The sequence below is a fragment of the Sarcophilus harrisii genome, chromosome 3 (genome assembly GCF_902635505.1).
Source record: "Sarcophilus harrisii chromosome 3, mSarHar1.11, whole genome shotgun sequence".
In the NCBI taxonomy this organism is placed as follows: domain Eukaryota; kingdom Metazoa; phylum Chordata; class Mammalia; order Dasyuromorphia; family Dasyuridae; genus Sarcophilus; species Sarcophilus harrisii.
The window spans coordinates 359,589,063-359,607,955 of NC_045428.1; the positions used below are offsets into that span (position 1 = coordinate 359,589,063).

The 18,893-nt window shown below is 44.1% G+C and overlaps 1 protein-coding gene across 3 annotated transcripts in view; it reads right to left on the reverse strand.

Moving 5' to 3' along the window:
* NECTIN1 (nectin cell adhesion molecule 1) overlaps window positions 1-18,893 on the reverse strand; it is a 186,070-nt gene that overhangs the window by 104,999 nt on the left and 62,178 nt on the right. For all 3 annotated transcript variants that reach the window (XM_031960146.1, XM_031960147.1, XM_031960145.1), the window contains exons 2-4: window positions 5,067-5,417; window positions 2,524-2,826; window positions 1,809-1,926 (exon numbers count right to left, since the gene is read on the reverse strand). In XM_031960146.1, coding sequence (XP_031816006.1) covers window positions 1,809-1,926; window positions 2,524-2,826; window positions 5,067-5,417 — 772 coding nt within the window. The remainder of the gene's footprint in view (window positions 1-1,808; window positions 1,927-2,523; window positions 2,827-5,066; window positions 5,418-18,893) is intronic.

An 18,893-nucleotide genomic window follows, 5' to 3' on the forward strand; every position in this document is an offset into this window, starting at 1 on the left:
ATTCTAGCCACTTTTTGAGGCCAGCTTTCCTGGGGATGACTTGTTAAAAATAAATATTGGGGGTGGGGGCAGTCCGAGTCAAGTTGAATCACTGAACAAAAATGAAAACATATTTAGTATCAAACAGGAGGGAGCTGTGATAAAGGAAGCCTATTACTGCATGAGTCTTTCTTTCCACATCTGGAAAGGGAATCAATCAATCAACACCACTTAGAGTACCCAGTTCAGAAGGTCATGCATTTTCAGACTGAAATGAAAGGTTGTAGAGGTCTTCTCCAACTCTGAAATGCAGTGATTCTGTGAAATCAGATAATATGGGCAAAGCCTTAAGGTACTCTATTGTCAGCCATCATCAGAATTAATTATTCCTATCTCCGTACATTCAGTGGAGTTTAGACAGAAACATTATTATTATCACCATCATTGCAGTCTCCTTCCCCTCATCTTTTCTGATAGAGTTTTGGTAAAAATGGTTCAAGGACAGATCACCACTCTGTAATTATTCTCTTCTGCTTAATGCTCTGTAGACAACTGTACCTGTGGCTAAAATGACTCCTTTTTGTAACTGAGTTAGTGTATTGAGATGAAGATTCATCCTCTATAGACTCTCAGAAAAAAATCTCTGAGATACCTCTAATAGCAGAGAGGGATGACATGTACTTCCTCATCCTGTTCCCACTTGGTTGTAATTTCTTCTAGTTGGTCTCTGTTTTTGAAGATTTTGGTTTTTTGTGGCCTGGAGATCATGATTATTTGGCACAGTAACCTTTGTTAATAGCATTGTTTTACAAGCATAATTCCAAAGAAGAAATTCCTCTTTTAGCATGAGAGGTTCATGGGTATTGACTTGGCTTTGCTATTTTTTCCACTTCTTATCTTTCTTTCAAAAATATTACTTGTTATATAGGAGGGCTCCCTGGGAAGGAATAAGAGGAATTTTTTTTTTTTTTTTAAACAAATACTCATCCCATTCTTATTCTTTTATGAAAAACATTTAGCCTCTGATTCTCCAGAAAAACTATAGGGAACACACTATACACTTAAGTTTTAATCCCAGCATGCTCTCTGGCCCCAAGAGCTTCAAAGGAGGTATGAATTCGGATATCTCATACTAAATCCTGAAATTTCCCAAATGTGTGAACTCCAGTGTTCGAAGTAAGCATTTTGTCCATCATTTTCTAAAGTCTACACAATCAGCAAAACCATTAAATCAAGTACCAATTTGTTGTGTTTGCCCATTTCTGGGAGCAACGTTAAATGCTAATGTTAAAAATTAGTGCAATTGCAAAAAATTAGCAAAATTAGCACACTGCTGAGTGATTTGCCATGGACAGATAGGTGATGATAGGCACTTGCTGATGTAGGAATTATAAGTATTTGTGGACAGGGTGGAAAGGTAGAGCTATTTCTTCCCTACAGATTGGAAAGAAAACATTCCCACCCATGAGCTGAGTCAGGCAAACCCCATCAAGTTTTCTGGATAGAAGGAAAAATTTCAGATGTGAAATCCAGGTCAAATTGGAGGTTAAACAGAGTAGGGTTCTATCATAAGGAGGGAGTAGCAATGGAGTTTCCATCATTTGGAGATTGTTATATTGGTGAGTTAACATTAGGGATTCTGCTTTTGGTATTTTGTAGTACAATTAAATTCAGTGTACTCTTTTCTATATGCTAATAGATAATTTCCCTCTCATAATTAATAAATTCTTACTCAACCTGACTGGGAGGTTAAATTTGGAGCTAATAGCCTTGCTGCTGGCCCAGGTCTGGGACAATGAAGCTGAGGAAAGAGACTAAGAAATACTTACAGTTTCCATTGGTAGTGTGTGACTGGAGGGTTGGCATCACATTGACAAGTGAGTTTTACATCCATTCGTTTTAGGTACCAGTTTCCATCAAAGCCTTCAATGGTCACTTCAGGTTCATCTGTGGGTTGGTGGGGTTGATGGAGAATGAGAGGAGGGTGGGCAGGAAGGATGTATTGAAAAGGCAAAGTGAGAAGAAGCAAAATTGAAGGGAATAATAATGTAATACAGAAGAAGGAAAGGGAATTAAGAAATGTAGTGGAGAAAGGGAAGGGTAGAGATAAAGCATGGACATTAAATATAAATAGAGATAATATATTGATGGGGAGGAAGAGGAATATGAGAAAACACAAGAAGAGAGAGGAAGGGAAAAGAGATAGAGAGCAGATGTATACAATGCATACACAGAGAAAATGAAAGGACAAAAAGAAATAAGGGAAAGAAGGAAAAGAGGAACAGTAAAAAAAAAAAAAAAAAAAAAAGTCAAAAGGATAGAAAAGAGAAGATAGGGACCAAAGAGAAGGAAGGATGAAAGGAAAATGAAATGATGGGGAAAGAAGTTGGAGCCAAGGAGAGGAGATAACAGTTGGTCATTCATGATCATTTTCACCCACTAGTCCTGAGACTTTCCCCTGAAGTCCCTGCCTCCCTTTGTCCCACCTTCCCATCCTTTCTTTCCTCCTCTCCCTTCCCCTCCTCTTCTGTTCCCCTGGCTCACACTGCACATTGAGAGTGACACTCTCACTGAATCGGTCCAGTTGGTAGTTGACAACGCAAGCCAGAGGTTGAAGGTGGGCTTCTCGACTGGGCACTATGCGGTATCGGCTGATCACTGTCACTGTGCCGTTGGGGTGCCGGATCTCCTGGAATTCAGCCTCGCCCTTTAGCCGAGTGTCCCATGAAACAGTACTGGGTGGTTTCCCATTGGCTGAGGTACATGTGGCCACAAGGACCTTTTCTGTCTGTCCGGTCCTGGCTATCAAGGTTTTCTTTGTGCCTTCCATCCAGTTGGTTGGTTTGGCTGCCAAGAAATAAGACAGCACATGATCAGAGCCCCCAGTTCCTCTCTTGTCTATTATTTAGCTAGATTTTTCCTCCCACTAACCAGGTAGAAGAGAGAACATGAGAGAAACGCTATAAGGACAAAGAAAAAAGTAATCCTTACTTGAGAGGACCTTACAATAGGGAAGGCAACTAGAAGATAAACAAGTACGTATAAAACAAACATAGAAGAAATAAAGGAAGGAAAGAAGGAAAACAAAGGATAAATAGAATGTTCTTTAGGAGAGAAAGCCCAGATCAGGTGGGGGGAAATAAGGAGAAGCTTCAAGTGGAAGGTGGTACTTGAGCCCTATTTTGAAGGAAAAAAAGGAATTCTCTGAGACAGAGGTATGGAAAGGGAGCATCCCAGCAATGAAGGACACTAAGTACAAGGCACAGAGGTGAAAGAAATAAAAGGAAGAACAGTTTGGCTGGATCATGGCATTTAGGAGGGAAGTAATATCTCTACAATGCTAGAAAGAGATCACTTGGGGTCAGTATTATGAAGGGTTTTCAAGACTCAAGAAAAGGATTTATATGTGATGTTAGAGGCCATGGAAAGCCAGTAGAGATAACTGAGTAGGGAAGTGACATGGTCAGAACTACCCTTAAGAAAAATCCCTTTGGCAGAAGTGCGCAGGACAGATTTGAGGGAGGATACATAATATGAGGCAGGTAGAGGCTATGGCTCAAGTCTAGGTTAAAGATGATGAGGGTTGGAAATAAGGTAAAAACTGGGTAAGTAGTGAAAATGAGGTGGATGTAAGAGGTATTGTGGTGTTAGAAATGGCAAGATTTAGCAAATGACTAGATGTGGGGATGAGAGAGAATGAGGAGCCCAGCACAACGGCAAGGTTATGAACCTGGGAGAGCCTTAAACAGAAATAGAGAAGTTTGGAAGATGGAGGTGGGAAGTAAGAGAGTAAGATCCACTTTGGAGGGGGTGAATGTGAGGTGATTTTAGGACATGCAGTTTGAAATATTCAATAGGTAATTTGGCAATGTAATATTAATTAAGTTCAGGGGAGAGACAGGGACTGATAAATAGATGTGGGAGTCATCTGCATAGAGTTGATATTTAAAGTCATGTTTGGGAGTGGAGGAAGATAGGTGGATAGAACCCTGGCTCTGGAGTCACTCCAGCTTTAGATACTAGCTATGTGACCCTGGGGGCAAGTCAGTTAGTTCTGAATGCCTCCCCACCCCCCAAAAATGAATTCAGGGGATACAGATGAAATTACCCTTTTGAGAGAATGCAGAGAGAAAAGAGCTGAGAATTTAGGACAGAACGTTTATACTTGTATCCCTTGTATTTAGCAGTGCTTGGGACCTAGAGGATACTTAACAAATGCTTGTTGATTGATTGATGGTGCCTGTCAGGCCCCCCAGAGTTCAGGATTTCCATTATCTTTGTTTCCTACTTTACTATAATTTGTGGACATAAGATTGACAATGCATTATTATAAATTTAGAGGTGAAAAAACCTTAGAAGTCATTCAGTCCAATCCCACGTTTTGTATCTGAGGGAAACTGAGCTCCTTGTCTGAAGTCACCCAAGTATAAAATGCCAAAGCTAGAATTTGAATAATGGATCCTCAAATAATGTTATGGAAAACATTTCACAAACCTTAAAACTCCACATTTATGTTCTTATTGGTAATCATAACAATGATTATTATTATTACTTCAGTTGCATCTTGTACACTGTTTTCTTTTCTTTCAAGGAGATTCCCAAATCCCCTTTGACCTTCTGGTCCAAGACCTTGAACCCATATAATGCAGGTCCTTCTGCTCTTCCTTTCTAATCAATCTTCCCTACATGCTCCAGGCTCAGATCTTATGATTCTCACTGTGGTGCACTTCTCCAAGGTCTTAACAATGGCTCATCAAATTCTATTCCTTGGTTGTGCCAGAGCTAACTGGATCCCCCATCTTTGTCCCAGTGGTTGCATGGTAACAGACCAAGCCTTAAACCTATATAGAGCTCAGTGCTTAGGCTCAGGACTGCATCGAATGGTGTGGAATGGGATCAACCAGACTGGTGCCATCAACCTCATGAGACATGGCTAAAATTACTCTGGTTCAGAGGGAAGCCCAGTGTCCTGGGGTCCCAATCAGAGCTGTCCCCTCCGGCTCCCCCAATGAACAGGAGTAGTGTAGGATCTCCTGCAGGCTACTTATCAAGACCCTCACTGGAGAGCAGGTCTGAGGTGGACTTACCTAAAACAGTGAGGTTGAGCTGACTCTCCCTGTTCCCTGTGGGGAAAGTAGCAAACTCGCAGATGTAGACCCCTTCATCCTCCAGCTGGAGACGGGAGAGGCGGATGGTCCCGTCGGTGAAGGATGGCTGAAGAAAGGTCACACGTTCTCGGTAGGGAGCCAACACGGAGACGCCCATATTGGGGTTGTAGATGGCCACATTCTGCTTGGAGCCATTGGTGGCCTTTTGCCATGTCATCTGAGTGATCCTCACTGTGGGTAGGGGATTGGAAAAGCTACAGTGGAGCACCACATCTGTGCCAATGAAGCCCGATACGGTGTCATTCACCTGGACCACTTGGGCCTGCAGACCTGAGAAGGACAGAGAGAATAGGGTTAAGGACATCCGGACCCCTTCGCTACATTCACTGCCCCTCCCCTCCTTTCTCCCTTTGGATCTTCTGAAGAAAAAGATCCCATGGGAGGGGCCTAAAAGCTAAATACCTAAGATTTCTAGGCCTGGCTGTCAATAACTTACTGCCAAAGATTGTGGATTAAAAGATCTAATGCAGTGGTTCTTAAACGGTTGTTTTCAGTATCTTTATCTTACTAAAAATTATTGAGGATCTCTCCAAAGCGTTTTTGTTTATCTGGGTTATATTTATAGACATTTACCATATTGGAAATAAAAACTATTTTTGAATTTGTAGACCCTCTAAAAGGGTTTCAAAGATCCCCAGGATTCTCTAGACCATACTTTGAGAACCACTGAATTCTAATGGATGTGAAACCATTCGGGGGGAGGGGGGGGCACGAAGGCGGAGAAAGTCAGGCATCTTTCAAGTATCAAGAACTTTTGTGATTGCTCCCTCCCCTCAACCCAGTTTTCCCTGTGTCTATTTATTGGCCCTTATATCCCATGAATCTTTTTTTTTTTTCCTTGCCCAGGGTCACACAGCTAGGAAGTATTAAGTGTCTGAGACCAAATTTGAACTCGGGTCCTCCTGACTTCAGGGCTGGTGCGCTGCCCCATCCCATGAATCTTCAATCTGAATGTTTTTAGTCCTATCAGGTAGATCTGCCCCTCCTTTGACATAACTCAATCTCTCTTGTCTAGAGCTGCCCCATGTAGGTTTTTTCCTAGTCTGGGAAGGTAAAATCACTTCCTATCACCACGTAACCACGTGCCAGATCAAGCCCTTTTCTCACTTGAAGGTTGTCTCCCTCTCCAGAAGGTTCCCTGACTACTATTATCCACGAAAATGTGATATACTGACATGCTTGGGGGAGGGGGAGGGCACAAGGCGGGGTAGAATGGTGATGGAGCTGGAGAACCTTCCTTCAATCAGGAAATTGGGGTTGAAGGCCCCTTCTGACACACACAGGAAGGAGAGTTGTGGCAGAGGAGTTCCACATTTACATTTCAAAACCAAAGAAATCACATGTTAACAAAACAAGCCAAAAACCTTTATGAATTAGTTGAACTATATCAGTAACAGCTTTATTCATTCAGGACTCCTATGAGGACTTGTGATTTGCTTGCAGGGCTTTTTAAATATTTTTCACTTGAGATCCCTTTTCACCCCTGAGAAGTTTTTATGTGCCCCTTGGCATATAGGTATATAAACCAAACATTTGTTGGTAACAAAACATAATTTTGCAACCCCCACATTCAGTTATGAGACCCTATGTGGGATTGAGAACCATAGTTCAAAAAGCTGGGATTTAGGGTACTGTATATAATGGGAAGAAGAGGATATTGGTTCCTCCCCAGGACAGTCAGAAGCAGAGAACCAAGAAAAGCATCTTGAAAGAAGGTAGTGGAGGAGATGGGTCAGGATATGTCTTTTTCAGCCAAGGAGAGCTAGCGCATCATGTGTGTTTGGGACTGGGATCCAGAGAGAACAGAACGACAGGTCCAAGTGGATACTTAGACAAGTTTGTGAGCTATGACCAGGTTGGTTTGATTTCTATAGTGCATTCTTTAAACTCCTCTACCTTTGATACGTCCTTGTAGATTTTTAACCTTCCTTTGCAGTGAGTTAAATGTTTAAAATTACTTGGGACTTATGGGAGCATACATTTGGAACTGAAAGGAACCATAGAGGGAAGGAAGGAAGGAAGGAAGGAAGGAAGGAAAGAAGGAGAGGAGGGAAGGAAGGAGGGAATAAGTATTTATTAAGCACCTATGATGTACCGCAGGACAGCTAAGTGGCAGTGAATAAATAGAGCACCTGGCTTGAAGTCAAGAAGACTCATCTTGGGTTGAGTTCTTGCCTCACTATTTTACTAGCTGTGTGATGGGCCAAGTCATTTATCCCTATTTGCCTCAATTTCTGCATTTGTAAAATGAATTGCAGAAGGAAATGGCAAAGCACTTCAGTATCTTTGCCAAGAAAACCCTAAATGGTTCATAAAGAGTCCAACGTGAATGAAAAATGACTGAAATAGAACATTTCATATGCTAAGCACTTTACAAATATATCTTGATTCTCATAGCAACTCATGAGTGGGTGGTGAGTTTAGAAGATATAATTATCCCCATTTTACAGATGAGGAAACTGAGGCAGGGGTGGTTAAGTGACTTTTCCATCTATTAAGTATATGACATCAAATTTGAACCCTATCTTACTGACTGCAGGTTCACTGTAGATGATACAGTTGGAATCCAACTTCAATATGAAGATACTGAGAGATGGAAAGGTTATGTGACTGCTCATAACTAGTTCAGAAGGGGATACAAGGGTTGATGCTTTCAAACAAGTGCACATAACACAGGGTTGGGGTGGGGGGTAAGAGTAAGCGAGTGGGAGGGCTTTGGTTTGTAGGGTTCCTTGTAGCCTGCCAGGACCCCTGAACAGATTTGGGACCAGATCTGCTTCCACTTTGGCCACACCCTGGTTCTGCCCTCTCTAGACTTACCTAGTTTTATAAAGTCATTTCCTCATCACGTCCCCATTTTGGGTTGGAATCCTTGGTGTCCTCATCTCTGTATATTCCTCACTTGGGCTCCCATTTAGGCTTTGTCCAAAGGGAGGGATTTCAATGACCCCTGTTGGGTGCTTCCCATATTGGAAATCAGGAGGCACAGGGTTTGCCCCCTTAACAGGACGGAGGAGGAATCATGAGGGTGAAAGAATCATCAAGACTTACTTCCTATTTCACAGGCTGATACACTCGAGCTGTGTACAGTCCAAATCCCCGTCTTTCTTTATAAATGAGGAAACTGAGGTCTGGAATGGTGATTAAGAGAAATGATATCCCCTCTTGGGACTGGTTGGGGACAGCAGACATGTTTAATCTGATGAAGGCAACTTGGAAGTTGGGTACAGGCTAGGAGCACTGGCAGATGAAACAGGATAACTGTCTTCAAATACTTGAAGGGCTGTCGCATGGGAAGGAGATTAGACTTATCTTGCTTGGCCCCAGAGGGCAGAACTAGGTGGAAGATGCAGAGGTATGTTTTGACTTGATGTAAGGATAAACTCCCTAACAATTAAAAGTAGAACGGTTCAGCTTAGGAGGTCTCAGGAGGCTCAGGAGGACATCATTGTTAAATGGAGACACCAAGAAAGTTATGGAAAGAATTCCTTTCACCTCCTCTGAGATTGTATGATTTCAGGGGCAGATTGTTAGGTAGTACAGTAGATAAAGCACCGGTCCTCCAGTCTAGAGAATCTGAGTTCAAATCTTGCCTCAGACACTCACTAGCTGTGTGATCCTGGACAAGTTACTTAATCCAAATTGCCAAAAAAGCTAAAATAGAGATTCTATTATTTCTTATAAGATCTTACCAATATATAGCAGCAAAATGGGGACCACAACCCAGAAATCCATATATAAAACTTTTTCCATCCATTATATCAATGCATGTCTAAGTTCTCTTTAGGAAGTAGGAGAAAGTTTCATAACACATACTTCTCTCCTAGGATTCTCCAACACAGACCCTCTGTTCCTTCCAGGTTAAGCCATCTTTCTCCAATAGATCATGCAACGTGCTACCTCCCCTCCCCCCACTCCATTTATTACTTCCTTCATTAAGCCGCAAACTTCTCTGGCTCTGTAATGGGAAAGAAACATTTCCCCTTTGCTTGAAATCATAATTTGAATGGAAAACAATAATAAAAACCAATTTCTTTGAGGGGAGGTGGCCTTCCATTTTTGTTTCAGTCTCTGGAGCCTAGCACAGTACCTTGTAGAGAATTGTTGAGCAGTTTCAGTATTTCCACTTTTTGTGTCCCCATTTGTGATGCTTTTGACAGATACTTTTAGTTTGCCATTTCCTTCTCTAGCTCATTTTATAGATAAGGAAATGGAGGCTGGTTAACTGACTTAGCCAGGGTCACACAACTTGTAAAGGATAGAAGCCAGATGCGAGCTCAGGAAGATGAGTTCATCCATTTCAGAAGGCAATTTGCCTTCTGTGTGAATGTCCTGTGACCCACTATTTGCCCTTTACCTCAAAGAAAGAGGAAAAGGACCTTCGTATACAACAATATTTATAGTAACCTTTTTTGTAATGGCAAAGAATTAGGTGCAAAGGGGGTTTCTGTCATGTGGGGAATGCTTAAACAAATTATGATATAACTATGAAGGAATACTATTGTGCTATAAGAAATAGGATAGGTTTAGAGAAATCTAGGAAGATTTGCTTCAACTGAGTTACATGGATGAAGTGAGTGGAACCAGTAGTACAATTTATACAAGAACAATACTGCAAAGACAAATTTTGAAAGGCTTTCAGGGGGCCATGATAAAGCTTGCTATCCACCTCCGGACAGAAAAATGGTAAACTCAGGATGCAGAGTAAGGGATTTACTTTTTGGACATGGCCAGTGCTGGAATTTATTTTGTTTGACTATGTATTTGTCATGAAGATTTTGTTTCTTATTTCTTTTTTTCCATAGGGAGTGCAGAAGAGAAAATAGATTTGTGCTAACTGAAAATATATAAATTCAAAAGAGAACTCTGGCTCTGTTTTAGAAGCAGCTGCTCTCCTAGGCCAGTGGGACTTAAAACACGCTCAGGGGTTAAGCCCTTGTTTGTTCCTCTGAGAAAAAAAGTTCTGCCTGACTCTCAAACCAAGAGGAGGAGGCACTGACCACTATCACACACAAATAAATACGTTTCGGTTCCTCTTTTTGCCAGGCCCATCATCCCTTTCCAAAGTGGGCTGGAGATAACACTGTAGTAATTGCTGAACATTCAACATAAAGCCAAGAACAGGAAAAGCCAGTCTGGAGGGCTCAGGGACAAAGGGTGAGGGTTGGGGGTGGGGGCAGGGGCGGGAGCACGATCAAGAGAAGCCGCTTCCCAATGGGTGCAGGAGCACAGCCGCTGGTCAAGTCCAGCCAGCTCCCCACCCCCACCCCTTCCCTATAACCTTTCGTCCCATTTCTTACTCTGCCCCCTCCCCAATGAGAGGAGCTAAGAGGTTGAGGTCCCCCAGCTCTGGAGACCATGGAATTCTGGGATTTCTAGGAGCTGGAAGAGCTTCCCCCATCCCCACTGCATAAGCAAATTAAATCTAGCTAGCATTTATTAAACACCTGTAAGCCCATAAGGCACTGTGCTAGGCACCTAACACACGAAGAAAAAACAAACCAAAAAAGCCCCCAAAAGACCATGAGAGTCCTTGCTTACATTCTGCAGAAATAGAAAAAAATTTATAAAACTATATATATATGCAATTTTTCCCTACATCTAGGTAGTTTTATATAAAATGGTGTATAAATGTGTATATACACATGCAAAAATAATAAACAAATTTGGTAAGAGGGAAGAGAACTAACAAGTTGAAAGAAGGAGACATGAAGGTCCTTCTGAAGGAGCTAGCACTTGGCCTGGTTCTTTCTCACCCCACAAGTTCAAGGTAAAAAGATCATTTAGATAGGGGCTGAAAGGGACCTCTTTCCACTCCTGTAAAGGGTCCCTCCCAACCACTGTATGGATAAACACCATAGTTCGGTGCCCGTTTTATAAATGGAGCGATGAATCTCAGATGTTCTACAACTTGCCCAGGATGGCACATAGAGGAATCATCTCAACCCTAACCTACTAACTCTAAGTCTATTTTCTTTCCATCACACTTTATAGTCTTGTGTGGGTGGGCTCCACCAAGTCTTGCTCCTGGAGTGAGGGAAGCCTCTGCCCATGAAGCCGAGGGTGGGGTAGGAAGAAGGGATCATCAGCCACCATGCATCCCAACTGAGAGACTCTCAGAGGCACCAGGAGCAGGCTGGGGCATGCCGAGGAGCATTTAGCAGAGCCTGGGAATGGAGTGGAGGGGTTGGATCCCGAAGGAGGGGGGAAGGGGCAAGTCTGGATGCTTGAGTGAGACTCTCTACACCGTCCCCTAGCACATACTCATAAACATATTTCCCCCTCTAATTCAATGAAATAATTTTTTGGCAATTTAATTGGAATGTCATTGAATATGTAAATTAGTTTGGGTAAAATTGTCATTCATTAAAGGGTTAATACATTAACCCTGCCTATTCATGAACAATTAATATATATGTGATTTTATTTGTATAAAATATTTGAAAACATTTTGTTTATACAATTCCTGGGCTTGTTTTGGCAGGTGTACTCTTCTTCTGAAGAAGTGCCCACAAAAAATGACTCTGAGGTATCAGCCTGGGTATGGAGGGGCACTCCTTCATGGGGTGGGGTGGGGTGGGGGCTTTGAGAGGGGCAAAGTACAGAAATGACTTCCTTTTGATTATCTACTTTCTCAGCCATAAAGGTACTTTGCCCTGGGGAAAAGGGGAAAAGATTAGGATAGAAAACCTTAAGTCTTTTTTTGGGATCACGAACCTCTTTGGCAGACTGGTGAAGTCTATGCACCTTTTCTTAGAATAATATTTTTATATGCATAAAATGAAATGCATAGGATTACCAAGTAAATCAATTATACTGAAATACAATTCTCAAAAATAAAAACCCCAAACAATACAAGTTCATGGATCCCAGGGTTAGAACTTTGCCCTGGGAGAAAGGATGAAGTGATTGAAGAAAAATAAACAGCTGCTTTATCCAGGTAGGCTCCAACCTGCACTATCACAAATTCAAATCCCTATCACAGCAACAAAAATAACAGGGTGTGTCTGAGATCCCAACCTTGGGGTACTTGGTTAAGGGTTTATCAACCTTCCCAAAGGAAGCCAGGCTTCCCAACAAGTGACAGAGAATCATTAAGTCACTACTGGCTTCTTTTCTCCCCCCATCCCTTTCCAACTGAAAAACTGTAATTAGATAGGCCATATCCCACTCCACTCCCCCAAATTCAATGGATTTAAAGTTATAATCACAGAATGTCAGTTAGAAAAAAACTGTAGAAATGATCTCTGTAAAACGAGGAAATTGAAAGAGATTTGGGAAACTGAGGCTAGAGAAAGGAAGTGATTTGCTCTAAGGCACCCTGACAGAAGCAGAGCTCCATAGGAGGAAGCGTATTCTTAGCTGCAACCCTAACCCTCTAGGTGTGATCCAGGAGCAAACACCCCTTGCCTGAGCTGGGTCCTCAGTTTCCCCACCTAGTGAGTTCGGAGGATAAGAGGTGGGACCCCGCCCACTAACCAGGGTGTGAAGCACACCTCCTACATTGGCACTTTGCCTGAGTTGGGGGTGGGGGGCGCCGCACTGGGCTCTGTCTTCCTTCAGGGCAGGCAGGTAGAGCCCTGTAGTCTGAGGCCCCTGGTTCTAGGAAGAGACTGTGGTCCAACCTGGTTTGTTTCTGAGATTGAGTGGGCTGGTGGGGAAGGTACCAACTGTGCTGGAATAGCCTGGGGGTGGGAAGGTGGAAGAGCCAGGCAGTCCCCCCAGTGACCTTGGGGAAGCCCCTGTCTGGGAGCCCTGGCATAAAAGTAGGAGGAAAGTGGCTCAGCAAGGGGCCAGGTGACTGACTTGGAATCCTCCATTCAGACACTGTGCTGACTGACCCAGCACTGATACAATTTCTCAGGGAAAACCAGAGGAAACAGCAATTTCATGGGATCCTGGGGTGGGAGATATGGAACACTTCATAATTTGGGGAAGCCAAAGCAGAAGACCTTGAATTTCTTATCCTCCATTAACACTTCTCATTTCTCTCTTTGATCAGTGCAGAAAAGAGAATTTAAAGGTTTGGGAGCTGTTGCACTTCCACCTCTCACACAAAGCTGTCAGGTCCCAGTTCCGGACAGCCTGGATACCTTGGTCCCTAGAGGAAGTGCTGACCTAGCAGTGCAGGAGCCTGGCCCCCCCAAGATGTCATCACCCCACAAAAGCCCAAGCTCAGCAACAAAACACAAAGGCTCTTCAGTGCCGGCTGACAAACCTGCTCCCCAGAGGGCCACACCCTGCCCACCACTCAGCTAATCTGCCCAAAGTCCTACCGATTCCCACGGAGTGGGCTGGGGCAGGGGTGAAAGGGAGTTTCCCTACGGGAAACTCAGCCTCCTGGACCCCTGCCCCGGGGCCTGGCCCACTTTCCCCTTGCACCTCTAAGCTCTTTTTAGCAAGATATGAGTGGCTGGGAGAATCATCTCTTCATGTGCAGAGGTATGGTTGGTGGCTGGGAAAGAGAAATGGGGCATGAGACCAGGTGGTAAAAAATCAGGGTATCTTGCTCTTTCCATATGTTCAGTCATCTTCCAAGGCTCCAGACGTGTCCCTCCCTCCCCTTTCTTTCTATCATCTGTCAAGGATGCATAATTTCATTAAGACCTAAGAACCAAGTCAGAGTGTCACGGGTTTTTGTTTATTATTTTCTTTTAGGAGAGGGCCTGACACGGAGGGATCTCAGAGAGACTTTCTAAACCCACCATCCTTCGGAGGGGAGTGCCCCTACCCTCTAGATAGGCCTCCCAGCCCCCTATTCCCTACCAGGAAGAAACATCAGGCTGGATGAGAAACCTGCTAAGTGGAGAATGACTCACCCACCTCAATCAAGGACCAAAGCCAAAACTCTGCTGACTCAGCGTGGCCACTGAAAGGTTAATGCTTTTGATGACCTTCCCCCCCCCCCCCCCTTCCTCCATCCTCTTCCTCACAATTAAGAACATGCAGCCACTTCCTCAAACATCACTTTTCTAGCCTGGCCATCCCAAGGATGCTGCCATGGGAAGGGGATGAACAAGGTGGGTAAATAAAGTGAGGTCATAAGAGAATGATGCTTCCCCACCCCCCTTATCTTTCTCCTTTTAAATGACAATTAATTGATCTTTTAAGAAACTGATTGCCACCACTGGGCTGTCTGTGGTCAGTTCCATTACCAAGTCCTTTCATTCCTTTTCCGTGTGTCTGGTACCCATATTGCAGGTGCATTTCTCTATAACCTGGAGTTTCCCCTCAGTTGTGACAAGGACTTCTCTTTTCACCTTTGCTCACCATCCTTCCTTGACCTGCCAGGGAGTGCTCAAGACAGACTACTGAATAATTCATGAATCTCACCACTGTGTCTATAGTTTTAAGGGCAGAGTTCAGATTGAGAAATAAGATGGCAGAGGGGTTAGACTATGGATATGGAAAGACTTTTCTTCCTTTACTGTGTAACCCAAACAAACAAGACCAAGACTTAGGAGCAGCTTTATCTGTATGGTGTCAATGTGGTCCAATTCGGAGTATGATAGAACATAAGACTCTTGAGGACAGGGATTGTTTCGTCTCCAGAACCTATCATAGGATCTGGCACTTAAAATGCTGATTGATACCAGCTTTGCCTGGTATGGGGATCGGAATGCCCCAAAATCCTTGTTCTAGCCAGCAAATCTCATGGATTCCGAGTGGGAAGGTAGACCATAGCTCTGGTGAGACAGGTCCCTCTGGCTCTGGAGATATACTCCCATACAAAGATAAGAGAATTTCCTGGCAGGGGCAACGGGAGATGCAAGGTTGTGGGTGAGAAGCTAGATCATAGCGGAGGACTCAATTGAGAAAGAACCAGGTCTGTGTTCTGGAGAAAGGGTTAATCACGGCAGGGCAACAGGTTTAGGGACCCTCCCCTCTACTTTCCCACGAGGTATTCTCCAAAAATCATAGGTGAAAGTCCTCTAGGGCTAAGGGATGAGGTAGAAGCAGTAGAAGGAAGGCAATTTCTTGGGCAAGCTGAGCAACTATTTTATCTAGGAAACTCCCTGAAAAGTATCCAAGTGGCCAGTGTTTTGGAACTAGAGAGAACCTATCCATTAGGCTCTGAACCTCAGAGCACCAGAGGCAGGGAGAGATGAGACCAGCAGCAAACAGATGGATGGTCCATTTAGTTTAGGCCAGGGAGACTACCCCCCTACCAACACTTCCCACCCCCTTTGCAGTTGGAGAAGTGTCTTTCCAGGATAAGGAAGAAAGCGGGACTGAGCAAAGATGCTCATAGCTGTAGCGCTGGCATTTACTATTATTTAAACTAGCACCGACCCCATCCTAGGAGACCCTGAAGGCTCAGAGATCTGGCCGATGGGCAGGTACCCCTCTGCATACACTCTAAACTTCAGTTACTCCTGCTGGGAACAGAAAAGGTTCTGCCATGCTTTGGAGACGAGGTGCCAGTTAAACTACCTCGCTGGGGTGATAGCCAGCAGGCCAAGGGAGTGTCCACTGTCTGGCTTCTCCCCGGAGGGCATCACCCACAAGGAAAACTACTTGTCCAAGGGGTCTCATCAATGTGCCCCCTCACACCCCCAACTTGTAGACGGAGATGAAAACATCTAGGCTCCTACAGCCAGAAGCTAATTGCTACTGTCCTATTCCCAGTCCAGACGCCTCCACCACTCATTTGGGGTCATGGAAACTAGACTTCCCCTCGATAGGGTTGCCTCCCCCCCCAACCCCAACATTGGGTAGGCTAATGATGGGCTGTGTAGCTGGCGCCAGGCTCTTGAAGCGGGTGCGTGGGAGAAGAGGGGGAGGGCAGTGGCTCTGGGGGAAACCCAAGATAAAGGAGCCAAGGCCCCAGAAGGAGGCTTGGCTCCACAGGGCCTTGCTGTGCCTGGGGGCCCTGAGGGAAAGCAGCCGGTAGGGCACTGCCCAATCTCTCACTCTCACCCAGGAGAGACTGGGGGTGGGGTGGGAATGACTAACTGCCGCCCCGACACCCTCACTCTTAGGTAAGATGCCAGGCAGACTGTAGTCAGCACTGCAAGGGAAGGAGACCAAGCGGACTTCATCCCACCATTTCCAGTTTTGGGGGACTTCCCCCAACCAGACTTGCCTGAGACAAGCTGCCGTGGCCCAAGCTCTTCACCCACCATCACTTATGTTGATTGAGGACATTATTTCTTGCCTTCTTTCTCCACTCTGCATCTCACTGGCAAAATCCCTGATTTTCTCACTCTTCTACTGCCATACCTCCTCCAGTTAAGTCATAATCTTTGAGCCTGTCATCTCAAAGGGCTGTTATAAGTCTTAAATGAAATAAGCAAAGTTTTAACTTGGTTATTATCTCTTTCAAATCAGGAAGATTTTGTGAATTCACATTCTGTGTCGCACACTAGCTATGTGATCCTGGACAAGTCACTTAACCCTGCTTGCCTCAGTTTCCTTATTTATAAAACCCCTCCACTGTCTTTGCCAAGAAAACCCCATATGGGTTCATGAATTGTCAGACACAACTGAGAAATAACTGAACAATATTTCCCTTCAAGTCTTAACTCCCCTCTGACTCAGTTACAGACTAGAAACAGGAGACTTGAGACACATCCCAGGACCACCAGACTCCTGCCTTGCCAATATTCTGAGGGCAAAGCCCGTCATAAGAAGTGACAATGCTGGGCACATGGAACAAAGGTGGCGGTGCTAGGGGGGAGAGAGGGGGACCGAACTGTGATGGAGTGGGGGCGAGAAGGCTGTTAATGCAGTCAGGGCTTGGTCTGTATATTTCTGAACTACTGGGGTCTTCCAGAGTGCTTTCCAGGTCTATAAAATTTCAATCTGTTGATATTCTCATATGTCCGAATTCTTCTGCATGCCAACCTTATATATTCTGGTTCTGGCTTCTAGCTGCTGTTTCCTGATGCTTTTTTCTGCTCTATTCTTTAGCAATGACTGCCCCCTCCCCCCAACACTTTCCTAATATCCTGGCACTGCAATGCCCCAGGGCAACATTTCCCACTCATTTAGCCACTAAAGACATTTGAGCATGAAAACATTTGGAAGAAATCCATTGATTCAGGTGGTATGGGTGTGGGTATAGGTGTGAGAAAAGGTCTGGAATATTCCCAATACAAATAAAGGGTGGAGACAAAATGTAGAGTGAAATAGAGGAAATGAAGCCTATTTTTATTTCTATAAATTGTTATGCACAAGTATTTTTTAATTCATACAAAATTTCAGAGGAAAAAATATTTCCAACATTAAACTTTTCTTATAGATTCTATCCCACTCCATTCATTCTCCCATAGGTTCCTAGGAATACATTTTGGGAAGTATTCTCCAGAAGTTGAACCTATTTTCTGGATTCATATACCCAATCCATCTAGTTCTGCCCTTCCAGATCCAGTCTCACCTGTTCTGAACTGCACCCCATTTTCCCCATCTTTTATTGAATCTCCAATTACTTGGAACTGAAACGGTTCAAAACCCTCATTTTTTTCCCAGACGCAGAAACCCCTCTCCACCCCGGCAGGAGTAACAGCAGCAGCAAATGCTAACATTTCCCAACAGACATTACAATTTGGATTTCCTACAGCAATTGTGCATTTTTAATGACACACTTTAGAGTAAGTGTGGGCAGCCCATTTCTCTGGAAGGTTGGGGGCTGTTGTGGAGTGGAGGATTCCCCAGATTTCTCCGGGAGAACTTTGAATGCTCCGTATTGACATGTGAACCATCTGGGCACCCGCTGGCTCTATGATGATGTTCAACACCTGTTTGGAGAAGGCTGTTCCTCTCATAATGGGATGTGGGGAGGGGGGAACCCTGTCAGACTACCCTGCCTGCCAAATCTTGGCCCTCTCCAATCTTAAGCCAGCTGCAGTCTATCAATACCCAAGGCTGAGTGAAGCCTCCATGTGCAGAATCCAGGAGAGACAGTAAATGGGAAGAAAGGAGGAAGATGGCCTTGGAGAGCTCTATAAACAGTGATACCCACAGGGGAAGGATCATGGATCTGGAACAGCGAGATCTCGGAAGTCATCCTGCTTAACTTATTTTACAAATGAGAAAACCAAGGCCTAGAGAGGTTAAAGGATTTCAGCAAGTGAGAAATCTGGGATTTGGACAAGGTGCTCTAAGAGCGATATAACAGCAAGAGCACTGCTGGGTTGGAGTACATTCGGATCCTGGTCAATCTTGGGCAAATCTCCAGTTCTCTGGACCTCAATTTCCTTATCTGTGAAACGAGAGGGTTTGGAAAAGTTGATCTCTGATGTACTTCCCAAATTTCTTCAGCGGGGCAAAGGAGTCTAGTGCTTATGTGTAAGGAAGGCTGTGAAGCCCATATTGTAGTGTGGTGATATGGCTATGCAAAGCCAGAGAGGCTTTTTGTAGGAGGAAAGCTTTAAACAGTGTTTATACATATCCAAGACCCTTATGTCTTTGTTAGACCCTGCAAGGTCCAGTTTGAATAAATAGGATATGTGGGAAAAACTCCAGAGATGAGGGATTGAGAGGTTTTCAAAGTGGGAGGAGTATATTCAAACTAGGAAGTCAGACTAGGGTAAATGAGGACAATTATCAGGTAATAGGCTAGAAGGTCTGTCTGGACATTACTTATTAGGCAAGCCATGTTAACCCTGTTTCTTCATTTGAAAGATGAGGTCCTAGACATTCTTTCAAATGAAGGAGTTAGACTGGACCCAGTGATATCAAACTCAAATAGAAACAGAAGCCTCTAATTCATATGTAAGGATCCCTACAGACCAAAATATTGAC